At 35.6% G+C, this 22,396-nt stretch overlaps 1 protein-coding gene and 1 pseudogene across 1 annotated transcript; both read left to right on the forward strand.

Moving 5' to 3' along the window:
- Nucleotides 1–3,880: 3,880 nt before the first annotated feature.
- On the forward strand, nucleotides 3,881–9,355 carry LOC122037920 (very-long-chain aldehyde decarbonylase GL1-6-like). Its single transcript, XM_042597401.1, has 10 exons — nucleotides 3,881–3,940; nucleotides 4,043–4,266; nucleotides 4,344–4,576; nucleotides 5,073–5,292; nucleotides 5,391–5,766; nucleotides 5,843–5,950; nucleotides 6,101–6,301; nucleotides 6,428–6,526; nucleotides 6,771–6,944; nucleotides 9,026–9,355. The coding sequence occupies exons 1-10, from the start codon at nucleotides 3,881–3,883 to the stop codon at nucleotides 9,197–9,199; spliced, it is 1,869 nt and encodes a 622-aa protein (XP_042453335.1). The 3' UTR covers nucleotides 9,200–9,355.
- Nucleotides 9,356–11,780: 2,425 nt separating this feature from the next.
- LOC122055104 lies at nucleotides 11,781–14,842 on the forward strand (annotated as a pseudogene).
- Nucleotides 14,843–22,396: the final 7,554 nt, after the last annotated feature.

Consider the following 22,396-nt stretch of genomic DNA (forward strand, 5'->3'; position numbering starts at 1 on the left):
CCTCTGCCTGATCATGCCGCCAACCATGTCATTTATCGGTGGCTCTGGTTCCCAAAAGGACATCGTCGGATCCTTCTTTTGTCTGTTACTGGGTCGAGTGAGAGAGCCACTTGGCCAACCTTCCACTGTCCGAGCTACGCTGCCATGCTGAGCAGGAAGCCTGGTCTGAGTATAATCTACTCGATCATGACTCCGCTTCGCTGATTCTGAGTTTGATGTAAGTCCGAGTGGGTTGGTCGCTCAGCGTGTGTGTCATCGATACTCGGCTCTTATGAGCGTCAGAAGCTCGGCGCATGGGCGAGCTGTGATGATATCGGATCGGACATTCTTTATCCTGGTCGGGCAGGTGGGTTACACGACCGACCGGTGATATAGGGGAGTGGACCTTGACTTTGACCCCTACCGTGGCGCTGACCCTCCACGGAGTGGGCCCTTATCACCGCATCAAGTAGCAACAGCTGTCGTATTTGGTTGAACTTGTGGAACCTTATTAGTTACTTCAGAAATTTGTGGAACCTCATGGTTTATGTTAGATAGTGACACTTCATTTTCTATTGTAGGATCTACTGAGTTCATTTTATAGACTTAAAAATAATGTTGTAATGTATGTTAAAAATGAAAAAAAAAAAGACAACATAAAGAAAACAATAATGACTTCTCGCTTAAACTACATATGAATAGAATAATCATTAATCTTTCTCATCTTTGACCTCTTATTTTCAAATAAAATCAAAAAGTCAAAATCATTAAAAAAAAATACCTTGACAACCCTATACCCTAAATAGTATTCGACGAACTGAGAGTGTAAGATGGTTGCTTCTTTTCATCCAAAACAGATGTGGAGCTGGAAGCAAGGACAAACTTTTGGGTCGCTTGAACTGTTTAATCCCTGCCTCTGCAGCATTTTCCTCATCTCACTGACTCACTCTTGCCCCTTTGACCGACTTCGAGAGAAAAAAGAGATGTGTGCTTCGAAATTCTATCACAAGTATAAGGTTTATAACTTTATATACACTCTATATATATATATATATATATATATATATATATATATATATATATATATATATATATATATATATATTTATGGTATCGAGTAGGGCATGAGTAGGATCTTCATCCGCTCCCATGCCCATACCCGAATATTCAATTATTTAATTGGGTATAAAAATTACCTCCATACCCTCCTCTATTTGGGTCGGATATTAGATTCTCCATCGGATTCGGATTTGGATTCGGATATCGGATTTCCCATCGGATTCGAAGGAAATTGCCATTCCTAGTTGTTGTGATCTTTTGGGACTTCCCGTTGCCCATCATCTAGTCACCCTTGACCTATCAGGGCTTCTTCGCCAAGTGTCTCATCCTCCTTGACCAACTTGGACTTTTCCTTGCCAACTTCCCATTGGATTTTCGATCACCAAGTGCTCAATCACCCTTTGAACTACTTGGACTTTTCCCTTGTCTAACCTCCAGTTAAGACTAGTCACTCGGTAGACTTCTCATTGGCATAACTTCCAGTTAGGGCATTCTCTTGCCCAATCTCAGTTAGGATTTTTTGTTGCCTAACCTCCAGTTAGTGTTTTTCGTTACCAACCCTCCTATTAAGATTTTCTGAGTCAAGTATCATTTTCTCCCTTGACCTATTTGACTTCTCACTCACATGTTGTCAAACATTGAAACTCAAGTTCGAGTCAATTCGAGCTTAGTCAACTTGGTCAACCTTGACCCGAGGATGATTGCACCAACAAAGGCAGGTCAGCCTCGCGACCTACTACGGCGGTCAAAGCCACGCACCTCGCCGCACCTAGATCAAGCCGGAGAGGGGAGGGGAAAAGAGATGGGAGAGGAGAGGAACTTATCGTTGTGTGCCGAAGAGTAATCAGAGATCAACCGTGGGGAGTTATCGTTGACGGAGAGAAATTGGGTGGTTTGATCGGGATTGCATGCAAATGCACAAGGGGGCGTATTAAGGGTTTTTAGCGATCGAAATAAACCTTCGGTCGTTATTTAGCAACGAAACCTCGCCGCTAATTAGCGACTGATTAATCATTTTGGTCATTAATGAGTGATCGAAATAAATTTCAGTCACTAATTAATGATGGAACTCAATTCCATTGCTAAATAACTACCGGGACTTAATTTTCGATCATTGAATTAGTGATGAATCTAAATTTCATCACTAATTTTATCACTAATTAGGGGAATTCTTGTAATGACTGCTTGAGTGAGAAAACCCAATTATCAAATTAGTTTTTAGTCATGGAATGACATGGCCTTTCGAACTACATCAGTCAATTTAGATTCATTATTTGAGAATAAACTCAAGCTAGTAATTTAGCCATAACTATGATATGTCTTTATTACACATAATTTATGAACACTTTGAGATAACATACCTCTTGTACAGATATATTATATTTAATTTCGATGTATTATAGAAAACTTTTTCTCTAATAAAAAATAGATTTAAGAATGATGAACGTTTAAATGTTCTTTTATTAGTAATTTTTAATTTATCCGAGAATTTTTTTTTTAATTTATCTTTATAACTGGTGAGATATTTTTTCGTGAAATTAAATCGATTATCCCATAATTAATTAGTTTGAAGAGCTGAATATCTCATGTCAATTAAAAAAAAAATTACTATATTATATACCTATATGGATAAAATGTAAAATACAGGTTCCCTTTTTGTATATTATATCAATCCAAGTTTTCAAGTTATAATTTTCTCCTTTGAATTACATCAATCCAAAGTCATTTATCACTTGTGATTTCATCTAAGTTCTGCAATCTGATGTTGTGATTGTCTTATATCATTTCAAGCATCTGTCCTCCACTAGTTTGCAAATAGCCTCAGAAGTTGGAACTTTAAAATTGGGTCAATTAGAATTTTAACAAAATGAAAGCTCTGCCTTTCCCAGATTTGATGAATTCGACGTTGGAGCAAAGTGGCATCGTTGCTCCCAAGCAATTCAATTTAGTTTTATCGATTCATGATAAAATATAAGTAGATAAATTATAAGAATATTTTATCCACAATCTTTTGTCATGGAAAAATCAATTATATCTATTAAAAATTAATTTTAGAATCTATTAAAATAAATATCGAGATTCGAACCTCAAATTTTATGATGGTAACATCTCATGCGCTAACCACTTGACCATCCGAGGGGACTATTTTTTTTTTCCTCTCAAGACATTGTGTGATATGTCCAAAATTGATAAGATAAATTTTAGAATAAAATGGGAGTAAAAAATGATATCATTTAAAATTTAAATGGTTTAATATTATTTGTCCCACCATAATATATAAACAAGTAAATTATGAGATATTTTGGCATAGTGATAATATATAAATAAGTAAATTACAAGATATTTTGTCATAATGCAGTGCTCTATGTAGGAGAGGTTAGACATCGAAGTATTTTATATTCCTTACAATTAAAAATCTGTGTGGATAAATTTTAAAACAAAATCTAATTAATTTTGACATAAGAAGGGCAAATAGTTTCTTTTGATATATTGATAAAAAGTTAGTTTCACAAAGTACTGCATAAACCGAGCTAGTTATTTTTATATACTAAGGCTCCATTTAATATGCATGATAAATTAGGTTGATTAGAATAGGATTAAAGGTAGAATAAATAATCCCTCTTGAGACCAAAAAATTATGAATCCTATCTTTAATCATCCATAATCCTACATCTAATTAATCCTACCAAACATTTAATTAAATTTTTTAAAAAAATATAATCCTACCCTATCATACATATCAAGCCGCCACCCCGCATGATAAAAGAATGAGCAAATACAACTGCAGATGCGCAACACGCAGGAAGCCTATAAGTGCGGCACATCTAAACAATGTCACGCAATGGCTTCCCAACCAGGACCCCTCACGCAATGGCCATGGCAGAAGCTTGGAAACTTGAAGGTATATCCCATGCTTATAAAATTTTCGTCTTAATACACATCTAAACTCTCAACCCCTGCAAATCCTGATGCAATTCTGTGTGTTTTTTTATTTGTATGCAAGTATTTGCTGTTGGCTCCATGGTTGGCACACAGCACGCGCAACTTCATGGTAAGAAAGGCAGGGGAGCGGGCAACGCTCGACCTGTTCATCTTCCCCATATTTCTGCTGAGGTTGCTGCTTGCCCAGCTCTGGATCACTGTCTCCCGTCTCAAGACAGCCAACGGCAAGCAACGCATAGTTGACAAAAGCCTCGAGTTCGAGCAAGTGGACAGAGAAAGGAATTGGTAGGTTATTTTATTTTTTTGCTATTTTGTTAGCTTTTTCTTATCCTGTAGAAGTAAGAAGAAATGGACAATGGCAGGGATGACCAGATCATCTTGACAGCTCTCCTATATTACATGGCAAATGTGCTTATTCCTGGAGTGCCACAAGCGCCGTTGTGGGATTCTAAAGGAGTGCTTGTCGTGATAGCTCTTCATACAGGCCCCGTGGAGTTCCTCTACTATTGGTTTCATCGAGCTTTGCATCACCATTACCTCTATTCTCGTTACCATTCCCATCACCATGCTTCCATCGTCACTGAGCCTATAACATGTGAGTTTCTTATTTTTAATATGCTTTTTTTTTTCTCGATTTTGAAACAAAAGATGCCCGGTCTTATTCTCGTTAAAGATAATGTTTTGGAAGCTCTTTACCATGTAGTCATATTCTACCATGGGATAAATTTATCCATATGAAATATTTGCCAAAGTGGATAGTGTATAAAAAAAAATCAGAGTCTGATTTGAAACATCTTTAAAATTTCTCAGATTGTCCTATTCAAAAACTGATCTCATATAGTTTGAGTGTTTGTTAGATTAGTCTGGCTAGTTACTTTACTGGGCTCAGTCAAGCAATTCTTCTGGGTAGGGTTTGATTGGGCCGGTTGCTATAGTCTCTTAGTAGAGACTGGCTGTGAGTTTCCCACACTCAATTTTTTCATTCTCTATGAAAAATGATTTTCATTCAGAAATTTTTATTTACACATTCCAAAAGTGCCTCTTCATATAGAATTTAATCTACTGACTTGTTACTTTGCTGTCTTTTGCAGCTGTTATCCATCCGTTTGCTGAAGAGCTAGTTTACTTCCTGCTCTTCGCAATTCCTCTAGTAACCACGGCTCTAACTGGAATAATTTCCTTGGCAGCAGGGTTTGGGTATTTGATTTATATCGATTTCATGAACTACATGGGGCACTGCAACTTTGAGATGGTGCCGAAGTGGTTGTTCAATGCCTTTCCCCCTCTGAAGTACTTCATGTACACTCCCTCGTAAGTATATAGCATATACTAATGCTAGCTAGGTACCCACTCACAGCACAAATACTAGCTCAGGGGGGTTTAAGTGAATTGTTGGCTTCTGCATGCAGGTTTCACTCCCTTCATCACACCAAATTTCGAACTAACTACTCATTGTTCATGCCCATATATGACTACATATATGGGACAATGGACGAGTCTTCGGAAGAGTTATATGAAAAGTCCCTGACAAAAAAGGAGGAAATTGTTGATGTTGTTCATCTCACCCACTTGACCACCTTGCAATCCATGTACCATTCACGAATTGCCTTTGCCTCACTAGCTTCTAAGCCATACAGCAACAAATGCTACTTGTGGATTTTATTTCCCTTCTCATATGCATTGGTGTTTGTAGCTTCGATATTTGGGACTACTGTCACCGTAGAGAGGAATAAATTTAAAAAACTGCATATGGAGACATGGGTGGTGCCAAGATTCACCTTCCAAGTAAGATTTCCAACTGCATCTCGGTTTATGTGTCAATAACTTGAGATGCTGATACAAATCGTTTGTTTGCTTCCAGTATTTATCAGGGATTGAGAAAGAGAAAATAAATGACATGATTGAAAATTCTATATTAGAAGCTGATAAGATGGGCGCAAAAGTTATAAGTTTAGGCCTGCTAAACCAAGTAATGTTTAAAATCCTTTCTTCGCATTTGTTTAGTTTAATTGAACTTTCGGTACGGCAAAAATTTTACTGCTGCTTCTTATATTCTTCATATTTTCTTACTGGAAATAAATTTGGTGTTGGGTTTCTATGTTTCAAATCATAATTCCAGGATGATGAACTGAATGAATATGGTAAGCTTTATGTTAAAAGGAATCCCATGCTTAAGGCAAAAATAGTCGACGGAACTAGTTTAGCAACCGCAGTGCTTCTCAACCGGATCCCGGAAGAAACAGAGAGTGTTCTTCTTGTAGGAAGAGTTTCTAAGTTGGCTCTCTCTTTGTGCTTGGCCTTGTCTCATAAAGGAATCAAGGTCAGCAGTGAATTATGTTATTCTTTTTCACTTGGAAATGCACTTAACCCAATCAAATTTCTGTCTTTTTTTCCTTTTGCACCTTATTTAAGTTTAGTTATAGCTTTTTGGTAAATCGTGTGGCAGGTAGAGGTGGCGCACAAAGAAAAATACAAAATTTTGAAGCAAAAAATGCCACCTGAGCTTCAAAGTTATTTGGTTTTACCTCAGTGTTGCGAAAGCAAGGTAGTGTCTATTTTCAATCACCTCTGTCATTTTCCTCTCTAGTATATCTTCATGATTAAAGAGGCAAGGTTAGGACCAATTTCAAATAATGGATGATTTTGTGAAATCTTATTTCTACCTTATGGACTACATTTTTGTTATTTCATATTGTGAATTGTTTACCATCTTTTTTAATATTTTTCTTTTTTAATTTTTTTTTATATGAAGAGCGTTGCTATTTACATCTCTACTTCTTCACATGCAGATATGGCTATGTGGAAATGGAACCCATGAAAAAGAAATGAAGAAAGCCAGAGAAGGGACTCATTTTATTCCCATTTCTCAATTCCCTTTGAAAACGGCAAGTGGAGACTGTTTTTATCACTGCACGCTTGCAATGCTGGCCCCAAAGGCATATGAGAACCTGCATGCTTGTGAGGTATATCTCATTCGTCAGCTGCAACACATTAATATTTAATTTCATGAATGCCTAGAGATTTATGGTGGGTGATCGTGATTCACATAAATAGAATAACTGTACCTAGGGAATAAAATTAGACATAGACTAATTATTCTTGTATTTGTTATATAGAAATATCATAAAGCATAAAAAATAATAGTTTTGTTCATATAATCTATAAATTCAAGTGTGACTGGTCCTCTCAGTTTAATTAGATCAATTGGCTGCTCTTCTAATCCAACTAAGTTAACTAGACCACCTTTTCAGTCTAATTAGCTCATTTGGCTTATCAACCTTGGCTTAGTCGACTAGTTTAGCTTGATCGGCTTGCCCTATTGACTAACTTGACAAGCCCAATGAGATGTTCGGCTTGATGACTGGTTTGACAAGTCCGATTGACTCATCATCTAAACTAGACAACTTAATCAATCCACCCAATTTGAGCCCAATGACATGTTCGGCTTGATGACCAGTTCGTCCAATGGGCCTGATCTCATTGGTCCAATATGTTGGGACTGATGACGTTGTTAAGGGGGGTGAATAGTGATGTTAATGCGTAGTAGAAAACATAACATAAAACATTAAAATAAGCACAAGAATAGAGATTCCTTAATTTTATGTGGTTTGGAATCCCTGGTTTATACTTCACGATCTAGCATCCTAGCAGTATCACCATTATGCTTTCTCTTTCTCGAATACGTTTCGGAGGTAGAGAACCTTGTATAACATAAGTTATTTACAAGCAACATGGACAAGAAAACAAAAGATACAGATGCAAATAAATACAATGCAAATGAAACAAATAATTTACAATTGACTCTTCCTTTGTTGTTGCTTTGGATTGTCTCTTGAAGTTATGAAAACGCAACAACACTCTCCTTTAAAACTCCTAAGAACCACCGTACAAAAGCCTATTTTATAGGGTTGTTATCGTGACTGAAAACTGCTTAATAGTCGACTGTTTATCACCATTTCTTTTAGAATTTGAATGCAACAACTTGTTTGGATTTTCCTTCTTGTAACTAATATCAGATTCTCTATTACTTGTCAATACTTAACTTTTCGACTAACATTAGATCTTTCATGACCTTGACCATTTAAGATTTTCATCATTGCTAAGTGTCCGGTCAATCTTGATCTATTTGAATTTCATATCTCATGCTAAGTATCTGGTCTCTCATAACCTACTTGATTTTCGCCCTTACCAACTTTTTGTTGGACTTCAACTGCTAAGTATTCAGTTAATTGTGATTTACTTGGACTTCTCCACTATCAAGTATTCGGTCAAACTTAACATACTCAACTCTTTACTCAACCATCATATCCAAATCAATTTCGGTCGACCTTAACTTAAGGTCGATTGCACCGACAATCTCTATCTCTAACATACTCTTATTATTTTCAATGTCTCGCTCTACCATTAAATATATTGATCAAACATTGAAACTGAACTTGAGCTTAGTCAATTTTGATCTGAGGACAATTGCACCAACACAATATAATAGTCCAATTTACCTGACCTAATTAGTCTAATCTATCTGTTCCACTAGTCTAATCTTGTTGTCTAATCTATCAGTTCCACTGTCCTAATCAAAGCTTAGCCAGTTCCAAATATTCAGTATTGCTAAAGCTCACTCCCAACTTTCACCCTCGAAAAGACAATCAGAAATGTGATTATCAGTAATCTAATATGATTCCCTTTATTCTACTTATTAGTTTGATTTTCTCAACCCTTGCTGTTCAAACTTGGGAGCCAAAATTCCATTAGTGCCAATAGGAAAAATAGAGAGTAGCTTACAGATTGAAACAAAACCAGATACACAAGAACATACGAAATTGATATTACATTCAATAGAGTAGCAGCTAAGGAACTTCGAGTTCTGTTTCTGCAGTCTTTATATAGCAATTCAACTAACTGTTATGTGTATGTTTTTGGTAGTATCATATGATCAACCTTACCCTTCTTTCATTGTTCTTTTTCAATCTGAACCTTTGTGGTTCATGCATCTTTTTTCTCTCATAACGATATATCTTTTGCTATTGTTGTAAAATTTTCATAGAACTGGCTTCCAAGAAGGGCGATGAGCGCGTGGCGCGTGGCTGGAATAGTTCATGCGTTGGAAGGGTGGGACACACACGAATGCGGTGACATGGTGACCAACGTGGATAGAGTATGGCGAGCTGCTCTTGCCCATGGCTTTCTTCCATTCGATGCCACTTCTCCTGCAAGCTAGTAATCCGGGGTAACCACTTCCCCTGCGTGCTGTTAACTACTTTTGTGTAATGATTATATGAACAATTGCCACTGCTGCTTCGTGAGTGAGGAGGAAATTAAATTTCCTAGTGCTAAAAAGAAAAAGGAGTGCTATTCTACTACATGACCTTGTGGCTTCAAGAATCTTCTACTACTATACATGACTCTACATGCGCTGCAAGCATCTTCTATTCAGTCGTTTACAGATTTGCCTAGGTTGTGAGTTTGATCATAGTTATAAGAAATTTGAAACCTTGCAAATTGCTCTTTTGGTTGGTATGAATCATGATGTTTGAAATGTCTAGTGTGCCTTTATGTGAAAGTAAAGGCAAGGGAGGTGTGATGTTAATCGTTTTATGCTATCAAGTCTACCGCTTAGTTCTTCAATTTGTCATTGAAAATTATGATTGAGTTAGTTAACCTAGGGTTAATTATCGATTTGAAATTCAACATTTAATTATGGCTTAGTTCTTTGCCATTCAACCCTAAAATCCTATTTTCAAGAAAATATATGCACCGGAAAAGGAAAAATGTTTGAGTTTTTTTCCCCTCTTAAGACACTCTATAAATGTTTTAGAGTTTAATTCTCTTTAAATTCAACAATGACTCATTTAAAAATGACAATCAACATTCTCAAATTAGTTAATAATATATCAGGCATATTTATTATTAAGTGCATATTTAAATATTTAACTCTGATAAAAAATGACACTCAATAATTTTAAGTATTTGCTTGTGGACGGCGTACGAATAGTAGGATTGTAAATGAAGCCAAATTAAATTTGGTGTACGAATAGTAGGATTGTAAATGAAGCCAAATTAAATTTTTTATTATTATTTGGTTGATTTTCATATATGAAAATCATTCTTAAATTACCATTTCTAAATCCACAATTCAAACATTATCTTTTACTATTATTCCATTTCTTTATTCCCAAACCCACCTAATTATTAAAATAATTATTTTAATTTTATTTTTGTTTATTTAAATTTAAATTTAAATTTAATTTGAGTTTAACTTGAAGTTAAATTTAAATTTATTGGAACTCCCAATTTATTTGATAGTTTATTTTTTTTATATATTTTTAAATTTATTTGATTGATTAATAAACTCAATATTAAAGCTTATTGATTCAGTTAAAGATTTTTTTAATTATTTATAAGTTTAATATATAAGAGATTTCTTAATAAGTATGATTCATATATTCCATTGTTCAGGAATAATTATCTATGAAGAGTTCATAATCTTTATGACATTAAAAAATTGAATATTTATGGATTCAAATGTAATAATGAGATGTTTAAAATTCTAAATTCTCATTAAGTCGAATATCAAATAATACCCTCTCGAAGACTCAGATCATTTATTTATTTATTTATTTATTTATTTATTTAATTTTAGGTCTTGTTTTGCAAGGAAAAATAAAGTTAACACCTTAATTTGTTTGTTTTTCAAACCATTTGGTCTTTCACGACGTTAGATTATTGCCCTGGTCTAATTATTCAATCTATTTTAATTCGATTTAAAACCCAATTAATCAGGATAAAACTTATTAAAAATAATTTATTTCTTTGGTCAATTCATTTAAAAATATTAGTAATTTTTAAATAATAGTTTAACCATTTAAAGAGTTTAACCAATTTTATATTTTATGAAATTATTTTTAAAATAAATATACAATTAATTCATATTAGTCTATTATTATTATTATTATTATTATTATTATTATTATCACAAATGACACGGCGTCTTAAAATTGCCATCCTTTTGCAATTTGACGATCAGTCACAAACAATTCAAACTTAGTTTTTTATTTTTATTTTATAAGAGAGAGAAGCATTTTGTTGAAATTAAAAAGTTGATCGCTGATTCACGTTTTGTGATAAAAAACAATAAATTAATCGAATACGTGCCCACAAAATTTAAAAAAATATATATAATGGAGAACAAATAATGAGACATGAGCTCGTATCATATTCATACAAGTGTCAACTCTAAATTTATACTTTATCATCGATAACTTATATTACTACACTTTTATTGAGAAGTGAACAAATCATTCATATTAGTTATCCTATATAAAAATTTTACAGATCAAATAGTTAAAAAAAAATTTACATCAGTCCTTCTATCTATTTCTTAAATTTAATATTTATGAATATTATTTATCTAAATTTAAGAAATGAATTTTATTTACTAAATGTATAGAGAAGGAAAAAAAATAGAAAAATTGATATATAATATAATGAAATATAGATATTCAAATTAATTAAATAAATTTTTTTATCCTAATTTTTTTATCCTAAATTATTGTATTGATACTCTTATATATTTTAAAATATGGAATCGTCATATCAACGGCCCCCTAGAGTCGGTCCCATGGATATGGAGAGAGGTAAATACAGGTACATAGCTGAAAGTGCATAGTTGAGATGCTAACATCAGACAATGACATCCCGAGGATCGAACTTCTGAATCTTTCGATCATGAAATCATGCACCCTAACTGTACGCACTGAGGACGATACTCTTATATATTTTAGATAAGACAGGTAGTGATCAGAAAATTCTCGAGGCCTAACTATAAATGTCCCACATCCAAACAATATGTGTGGCATAGCAAATGGCTACCCAGCCAGGACCCCTCACGCAATGGCCATGGCAGAAGCTTGGTAATATGAAGGTACGTACCTCTCATGCATGCCTACAAACTTCGATCGTATGTCCTGATCAACTGCTGCAAATTAATAATCCTAATGCATATCTCTGTTTTCTTCTTCTTCTTCTAATTTTTTCGTGAAAGTATAGTATTTGCTGTTGGGTCCATGGCTGGCACACAGCGTGCGCAACTTCATGGTGAGAAAGCCAGGCGAGCGGGTCACGTTGGACATGTTCGTCTTCCCCATACTGCTGCTGCGGCTGCTGCTCGGCCAGCTCTGGATCACCGTCTCCCGTCTTCAGACGGCCAGCAGAAGGCATCGCATAGTGGACAAAAGCCTCGAGTTCGAACAAGTGGACAGAGAAAGGAACTGGTAGCTAGGGTTATTTGTTTTCCTGCTGTTTCCTTAGCTTTGAATTTCTTTTCCTGAAGAAGAAGTAAGAACAGGAGTACTTGTGGGCGATGGCAGGGATGACCAGATCATCCTGACGGCTCTCATATTTTACATGGCAAATCAGCTCATTCCTGGATTGCCACATTCACCCTGGTGGGACTCTAAAGGAGTGCTCCTCTTGGCAGCTCTTCATGCAGGCCCCGTGGAGTTCCTCTACTACTGGTTTCATCGAGCTCTGCATCACCATTACCTCTATTCTCGTTACCATTCCCATCACCACGCTTCCATCGTCACAGAGCCCATAACATGTGAGTTTCCGGCTGATGGAAAATACTTAATTTTGGTCTCGTTAAAGAATAATTTAGAATTCAATCTACTGAATTGTTTACTAATATATATATATATATGCTGACTGTTGTAGCTGTGATCCATCCGTTTGCTGAAGAGCTAGTTTACTTCTTGCTCTTCTTAATTCCTTTAGTAGCCCTGGTTTCAACTGGAACAGCTTCCTTGGCAGCAGGATTTGGGTATTTGATTTATATCGATTTCATGAATTACATGGGCCACTGCAACTTTGAGATGGTGCCGAAGTGGTTGTTCAATGCCTTTCCCCCTCTGAAGTACTTCATGTACACTCCCTCGTAAGTAAATAGTAGTATATATATATACTAATGCTAGCTCAGGGGGGTTTAAGTGAATTGTTGGCTTCTGCATGCAGGTTTCACTCCCTTCATCACACCAAATTTCGAACAAACTACTCTTTGTTCATGCCCATATATGACTACATATATGGGACAATGGACGAGTCTTCGGAAGAGTTATATGAAAAGTCCATGATAAAAATGGAGGAAATTGTCGATGTTGTTCATCTGACCCACTTGACCACTCTGCAATCCGTGTTCCATTCACGAATTGGCTTTGCCTCATTAGCTTCTAAGCCATACAGCAACCAGTTCTACTTGTGGATTCTGTTCGCCTTCTCATACGCATTGGTGCTTGTAGCTTCGATATTTGGGACTACCCTCACCGTAGAGAGGAATAAGTTAAAGAAACTGCATACGGAGACATGGCTAGTGCCGAGATTCACCTTCCATGTGAGAATTCCCAATTGCATCTCATTTTGTATGTCAATAACTTGAGATTCTATTTCTGACACAAGTCATTTGTTTGCTTCCAGTATTTATCAGCCATTGGAAAAGAGAAAATAAATGACATGATTGAAAATTCTATATTGGAAGCAGATAAGATGGGCGCCAGAGTTATAAGTTTAGGTCTGCTAAACCAAGTAATTATGTCTAAATCATCCTCTCTTAGCAAATCACATTTGTTTAGTTTAATTCAACTTTTAGTATAGCCAACTAAAGCTGTGCTGCAAATTAAATCATGATTCCAGGATGATGAACTGAATGGATATGGTAGGCTTTATGTTAAAAGGAATCCCATGCTGAAGGTAAAAATAGTTGACGGAACTAGCTTAGCAACGGCAGTGCTTCTGAACCACATCCCGGAAGAAACAGAGAGTGTTCTTCTTGTAGGAAGAGTTTCTAAGTTGGCTCTCTCTTTGTGCTCGGCCTTGTCTCGTAAAGGAATCAAGGTTATTCTTTTTTCCCTTTTCCTTTTACACCTTATTTAAAAAGCTTATTGAGTGAAAAAACACAACCTGTGGCAGGTAGAGGTGGACGACGAAGAAAAATACTCAATTTTGAAGCAAAAAATGGCACCTGAACTTGAGAGCTTGTTGGTTTTATCTGGGTCTTGTGAAAGCGAGGTAGTGTCCATTTTCAGTCCCCTATAGGCTATGGCTCTGTCATTGCCATTGTGTTATGTGCTGGCATCTCTTTTTTACTTCTCTACTTCTTCACATGCAGATTTGGCTGTGTAGCAATGGAACTAGCGAAAACGAACTGCAGAAGGCCCGAGAAGGGACTCATTTTATTTCCGTTTCTCAGTTCCCTCTAAAAACGACACGCGGGGATTGTTTTTATCACTGCACACCTGCAATGCTAGCCCCAAAGGCATACGAGAACCTGCACGCTTGTGAGGTATAATTAACATAGTTCATTCGTCAGCTGCAGCACATTAATCTTTTCTATTGTGAAATCGTCTTTTTCTTTTTCTCCTGACGACGATGATTTACTTTCTCTATTGTTTGTACTGTTACCGAAATAGCCTATTACAAAAAAACAGGATAAAATTGTAATCCTTCCTCGAGATCCCGAATTTTATGCACCGAGTTATCCTTTAATTATCTATACTGTTAATTTGTAAATGAATTTTACATAGAATTGGCTGCCAAGGAGGGTGATGAGCGCGTGGCTGGAATAGTGCATGCGTTGGAAGGGTGGGACACACATGAATTCGGTGACGTGGTGACCGACGTGGATAAAGTTTGGCGAGCTGCTCTTGCCTGTGGCTTTCTTCCATTTGATGCCATTTAATTCCCTTGCAAACTACTAGTCAACGTGGAAAAGAGGTGTCTTAAGGATTAATCTTCTTGTTTATGATATATATCTATAAAAGAGTGTGTAAGACTATATATAATAATAACAAATATTGAGAGTTTTATTAAATAATATAACAAAAATAATACTTTTTACGCACGCAAAATGGCCTTACATATTTTCATTTTATTGTTAATTGTTTTACAAATTAAAATATCTATATTTTACCATCTAAATTATCATTTAGAGAAGAAGGAATTTGACTGTTACAAAAAGATTTGTTGGATAGATAAAAATATGATGCATAAATGAATGAGAAAGTCGAAATAACTTCTTCAACTTATTTAGATAAAATTCCAAAGCAAGTGGTTGTGGGCTCATGAGTAAGTCATCCTCAACGTTTGCTATTTCCTTCATCTACATCTCCTATGCAAGTGCAATATGATCATAATCGTTTTAGATTAACTTGAACTAATTAAAAAGGCTAACCAACCTTTGGTCAGTATTCAATTTGACGGCTAGCAACTATCTTACGCTAACTTTGTCACAAATACTCATTTAGATTCTATACCAATTGTGACACTTTAAGTAACCTTCTTTCTCTTCCTAAATTATGGCATAAACCTCTACTACACTCAAATATTTACTTAATTTCTATCAAACCCCATTGTTTCTCCCATTACCTTTACTATCCTTCTACTGTACGGAAGCATCCCTCTCATGACACTCCCTCTGCTACTTCTTTAACTCATATTACTCCTAACATCACTATGACAAACAACGCATGTCAATGCAATAGTAATAATAAGGACCCATGTAAAGGCTCTTGTTCATTGGCAGCCCCAAAACTACAGGAAAACTATAAATACTTGTCACAACCTTGAGACTTTGACATTAGAAAACCTTAAAGACTTCTTAAACCAAGACTATGATGGTCCTTAGGATTTCGTAAATCCTGCTTGTTAACACTAATCAAAACTCAACAAGGCTTAGACTCTTTAATTTCTAGATTGGAAAAATTAAAAATTATAGGATAAAATCTCACTAAATATTAGAAAAGAGATCAGATCTATTATAAATTAAACATTATTAATCCGAACCTTGCTATCAAGGCCCAAGATTTACATTATACTAATTAGGAAAGAGAAGAATGTAAAATGTATATTAATCAACTATTAACTCTTGGTGCTGTACAACGATCTGAATCTAGACATAGAAATCCTGCTTTCATTATAAACAAAGGAGCAAAACAAAAGAGAGGACGATTTAAAATGTCCTTTAATTATAAACGTCTCAATGATAATTGTCATAAAGACGGGTATAAAATATCAAATAAAGATAAACTTCTAAATAAAATCTAGAACTCCAAGATATATTATATGAAATCTAGGTTTTGATAAGTTAAAATGCATCCAAAGTCTCTAGAATGGACTACATTCTCTTGTCCTAAAGGACACTTCGAATGGTTAGTGATGTCATTTGGACTAAAGATAGCTCCTCAAATCTTTCAAATTAAGAAAGATGAATGATATATTCAGAAGAATATCTTCCTTTACTTGCATTTATATAAATGATGTTTTAGTATTCTCCAAAACCAATGAAGAATACTATGCATATCTACATATGATTTTTAACTTATTTAATAAACATAGGTTAATCGTTTCTAAAAAGAAAATGAAACTAGCAACCAATCACATAGGTTTTCTTGGCACATAAATTGAGCAAGGAAAAATTCTCTCCAATCTCATATATCTACAAAATACTAGAATTTCTTGATAAGATGGAAGATATAAAATCCATTTGATCATTTTTGGGACTTCTCAATTATTCAAGACCATATTTAAACTATATTGAAAAAAATAGTGGTCCTCTGTATAATTAAACCTTAGCAACTGGACAACTATATTTTAACTAATAAGATATAGATCTAATAAAACAAATTAAATTTATGGTTAACAAACTCCCAATATTTACCATACCTCTAGATTTTGACTATTTAGTACTTGAAACAGATGGCTGTGAATCAGGATGGGGAGGTGCATTATTTAGAAAAAAAATTTAATATAATCCTAAAAATTCAGAATTCATCTGTAGATATGTATAGGAAAATACAAAGAGAAATGTCATCTGAATTACTTAAATTATGAAATTTTAGTAGTATGTATTGTTTAGAATCTTTCATGCGCAAAGAAGAAATTACAATAAGAAAAGACTATGAAACCATAGTTGCAAAAAAAGTGGAACCGCCACCTTAGCGGCCCCCTGGGTCCGGCCCCACAGATATCCAGAGGGGGTAAATCACGGTTAAGCTCGGTAGGAGGGGTAACTGGGGGTCGAGTGGAATTTAAAGCGCAGCAGACCGAGGTTTTACGTCCGTGTGTAACTGGCGACCTTCGACCCCTGAACCTCCGTTGCAAGCGTCAGGCACCCTTCCAGCTGATCCAGCCCGTGGGGGCGACTATGAAACCATAGTGAAGTATGGTTAGCAAGTAAAAGCAACTAGAAAAGGACTTTCAGTCAAAAGATGGATTAAGTTTTCTGATTATACTATTAATAGAGGCCTAAAAATTCAATGGAAACATATTAAAAAATCTGACAACTCTCTAATTGTTATTCATTTTATAGTAAGATAAAGCAAACTAGAAGAAATACTTGGGATTTAACTATGGAAAAGCAAAAAGAAAGTTAGGACTTTTACTTTTCTAAAAACCATGTGATTTGGCCACTAAGAACTTCAATAGTATTATTATAAAGAAGAAGACCAATTTTACTTTGATCAAAGATGAACTAGATGAGATCCAACAGTATCTTATTGACAAGAGATGGAATATACCCACTTTACCAGGGCTAGCAAATTCCAAAATAGCTGTCATCAATGCCTTGACAAACTACGTACTTATTAAATACAATACAAAAATCTACAGGAAAAAAATTCTTATGCTATGCAGTTTATTCTAGACCACAATATGGTATTTATGACACTGGGAAAAAATAAAACTTACAATCCAAAATTTAACTAACCCTTCCTACAGAGAATTCTATAATATGTAGGAAGCATTTGAAACTGTCAAGGCTCATTGTGGACCTAATAAGCCCCAAACCTCAATTTTTTCACAATATGGAGAACAACCAGACCAAGGATATATCCTAGAATATATGACTTTAAGCAAACTTCAAGCTAAACAACAAGAAATTGCTACTAGTCAATCGGCTGCTATAGTTATTGGCAATAAAACCAACAATTCTTCTTTAGAATAGTTTCTAATACTTTCTGAATTTCTAGAACTAGTACATAAGGGAGAAATTCAAGAAATTTCTAGCATACCTGTTTATTACAATGTAGAATACAATTGAAAATGACATCATACTTATTCACAATGCAACACTCTAGCTCTTTGCACAAATGGGTGTCCCTTTCAAATCGTTTACTCTATATGGAAGACCAATATCCTCTATGAAGACTTCTAAACAATAAACTATAAAAGACATGATTATTACTCCCTTAATTTTAATGGATTATGGTCTACTTAATATGCAATAGATTATAGACTTAGAGACACCAGAATAATTTTTTTAGCAATGTTAGAAATCACAACACTGGCTGCTTTAGAAAAATTAATGATGTCTATCCTCTTACATATTGATAGAACCCCACCAAAATGGTTAAACACCAAAATGGAACTAGTAAAACACTTGATTAAACTTCATATTGAAGGCATAATTAAAGACGATGAGTTTCCAAAATGGACAATACATAATAAGTTAGATCCAGATACTAATTAGATGTATTTAATCCCATTGGAAAAACAACTTTGACATTGAAGAGTAGATGTCCAAGGAAGCACATGGGGAGGAGATCATAGACACAAGATTTTCTTAAAGCAGGAGTAACCAATACAAAAACAATTTACTGGCCAAAGGAAATAGGAGTCCCATTGTTTCCTTTTCTAATTTTAATTGAACACATCACTTTAATCCAGTATTATTGGATTGAAAGGGGAGGGGTAAATAGAACTCGTGGCTTTTCACGTTTTCAAAAAAATTAGAAGTAAATGCAGTGGAAAGAAAGAGTAAAAGAAAAGAGACAGTTGACACAGTTTGATTTTACTTGGTTCAGAGCTTGTGACGACTCCTGCTCCAAGGTTCGCGATCTTCGATCGTTTTAATTGGACAATCCAGTAATAATTCAAAGTATTACAAAAGATATCTTGATTATAATGTAAATGTGAATGTATAAAAGTTACTGACAATTAAAGATTTGGAGACTCGAGCTTTTGGTTGTCGGAGCAACGTTTCGACGTCGTAGATTAATTTCCAAAGCAATACGCAAGAGAGAAAGTCGTTCAAATTGATGTGTACAAGGTGCTGGTCGAACCTCCTTTCATAGCCCCATTCAGGTGCCTGGACGGGTTCCCTAACACCCATAGGGCTGATGTGACGTGCTCTTATCAAAACTTCATCCAACAAGTTTTATCCATCTTCGAGTGCCCATACCGGTCCGAGCACCTAGACTATGATATGTGTTGACCAATTAGCGAGTGTCACCTCATCTCGTCGCTCGGGTGCCCTATCCAACTGTCTGGGTGCCAGGAGCAACTCCAGGGGCTTGGACAACCCTTTTCCAACAATTGATTTTCTGCAACACAAAGTTAGTCCAACAAGTAATAATATATAAAGTAGAGTAATATTTGATAGTCTCCGGACTATCCGTTCATGACTTTTAGTTTCACTGAAATTCTAGGTTGAATTTGTTGGTCCCTTTGGAGGCCGACAAGAGGGGAGGGGTGAATTGCCCTAAAAAAATAAATTCGACCTTTCTCGGATTTTCAACTAAATAAATAGCACTTGTAATTAAAACAGAAAGAGTCTAAAAAAGAAACAGACACAGAAGAGTTATTTGGTTTGCAATCAGAGGATTGCTAATCCAAGAAAAGTATGGCGCACTATCTGACGATCTCCTTCGGGCGGAGTAGCCTCTTTACAACGTTGACAGCACAAAAGAAAATGTAGAACTTGATGAACTGGATTACAAGTGAGTTGTTCTAACTATGAAAATCAGTGTTATATTTATAACATTGTTCGGGGCATCTCGAAGGGTTCCGGGCGCCCTGGGAGGGATAAAACTTTATCCCCAATGCGTCGGTCAACGTCCACCTCATCGTGGATAAAATATTGGTTCCGTGCGCTCGGAAGGGTTCCGAGCGCCTGGACCACAATAAAGGCTCCGGGCGCCCGAACCACATAAGTCAACCTTGTTAACTTTTTACGATCCGATTCTTCTGCTCCAGTTCAGCTCGTGTTGGTTCGGGTCTTCCGCTTTAGCTCCGCTAGCTTGGGTGATCTCGGCCATCCGGAATAGGGCTCACCCGAACCCAAGTTCCGACCTTCTCCTCGAGCAGCCATCCTTCCCGATTTCTCGTCCCTCGAACGTTGCATACATTCTTATCGTTCACCGATGTACTCTTCCGCGGTCACCTCGTCCCTCGAACGCACAGAGCCCTTGGCTCTCTCCCCATGCCGTCCTTCTCGCTAGTCGCGTCTTCCGCTCGACTTCCTGTGTTCCTAAGCTCCTGCACACTTAGACATAAGGGTTAAATCAAACAGAACCTAACTTAACTTGTTTGATCACATCAAAACACCTTGGGGTTCCAACAATCTCCCCCTTTTTGATGTGAGCAACACAGGTTAAGCTAGGGTAAAATAGACATAATATAAAAACAAATAATGTTGTAAATATGTGTAAGTAAGATTTTTTAATGAAAGAAATTTTAAATACACCTCCCCCTAGACTTAACATTCTTCTCCCCCTTTGATCACATAAAAAATTGGGGTTCTTTTAACAATGTCTAAGGTAAAATTTTAAAAAATATTGGCAAGTAAAAAAATACCTAAGTAAGTAGGAAAACTTTTGATTTTCTAAGTTAAAATTTTGTGCAACGGAATAAGTAACTGAAAAATATTTTTCAAAGTTTGAAACAAATTCTAAGGCAAAAAGATATATAAGGAAAAATAATCTCTAAGGAAAAAATTTGTAACGGAAAGATTTCCTAACTTAAAATTTTTTTCTAAGTTTTCATAAACATGAATATTTTTGAAAATATTTTCTAAAACAAATTGAGTAACCCTTTAAAGCATTAAGTAATTTTTCAGTTAGTCAATTAAACTATTTATTTCAATACTTGGCTTCTAGGCAGTGGCGAGGCACTAGGCCTTCTTGGTTATTGGAGCAACAACCACTTTCTTAGACAAAGCCTTATAAAGAAATTAACTGTTTAATTTTCTCGCTGAAAGCGCTAAAAATAGTTCAAGTTAAACACGACTTCAGAACCCAATATAGATTCCATCCTACAAGGTTAATCAGGTATTTCTAGGTACATAAACTTTTGATATTTTTCTGACTTGACTTTGGTGAAACCTGTAGTACCAGTTTAATCCTCTATAATTTCTAAAGGCAGAAATATTTGAACAGTTAGAGTTTTTTAATTTTTCTATTTCTTCTTTTAATTTAATATTTTCAAGTTTAATTTTATCAAAATCCTCTATCAGACAAGATTTTGCTAAAGTTCTTTCCATTTCTAAGTTTTCACTTTTTAATTTAGCATTTTCACTTTTTAATTTATACATAGACTTTTCCATAGCCTTAATACCGAAATAAAGCTGATCAGGAGGTCAGACGCATACCTCACTTACCATATCAGACTTGAAGCCTGACTCTCCCCCTGCCTTGCTGCATTCATCTAAGGTCGCTCCCCCTTCATCGATGCTGGGTTCTGATGTACTTTGCCCTTTATAGCTTGCCATCAGTGCTAACCCGGCATATTCTTGTATCTCGGACTCAGAAGATGAACTATCGTCCTAAGTAACTTTTAGATTCTTGTGCTTCTTAGGTATCTTCACTTTGTCCTTCTTGAGTTCTGGGCAATTTTCTTTTAAGTGTCATTCCTTTTGACACTGGTAGCAACGAACTATTCTTCTATTTCTAGGATTCTTCTTATTCTGTATTTCTTTAAATTTATTAGATCGAAAGAATTTTTTAAAATTCCTTACCATATACGCTTCTTGATCTTCTTCTGAGTCTGACTCGGATTCATCCTTCTTGGTTGCGTTTAGCGCTATTATCTAACTTGATTCCTTTGTTGTCCCTGCACATCTGGTTTCATGTAATTCAAGAGTAGAAAATAACTCCTCTAGGGTACTTACCTCCAGGTCCTTTGAAATATAGTAGGCGTCGATGATTGATGTCCATTCTGGAGTTCTGGGAAAAGCGTTGAGTGCGTAGCGTATGGTGTCCCGATTGGTTACCGTTTTACCGAGATTCTTGAGTCCAGTAATTAACCCTTTTACCTTTGCATGTAGATCGACTACTTTCTCACCTCTTTCCAAACGGATGTTCGTCAGTTTGTTCCGAAGTATATCTCTCCTTGCGAGTTTGGCTTCGGATGTCCCTTCGTGGAGTTTTAGAAATTTTTCCCAGAGTTCTTTGGTCGATGAGTAGCTTCCGATGCGGTTGACTTCTTGAGGCAATAGCACGCTCAGCAAGTGATATTCCGCCCGATTATTTGCAACGGAATCATTTTGTTCTTTCTTTGTCCAAAGGCTCTCTTCTTTTTCTTCTCCATTTTGATTCGTAGGAGCTACAAAACCATATTTTATAATTAGACGGATTTTGAAATCGATTTTCAG

This window comes from Zingiber officinale, chromosome 1B (genome assembly GCF_018446385.1).
Source record: "Zingiber officinale cultivar Zhangliang chromosome 1B, Zo_v1.1, whole genome shotgun sequence".
NCBI lineage: Eukaryota > Viridiplantae > Streptophyta > Magnoliopsida > Zingiberales > Zingiberaceae > Zingiber > Zingiber officinale.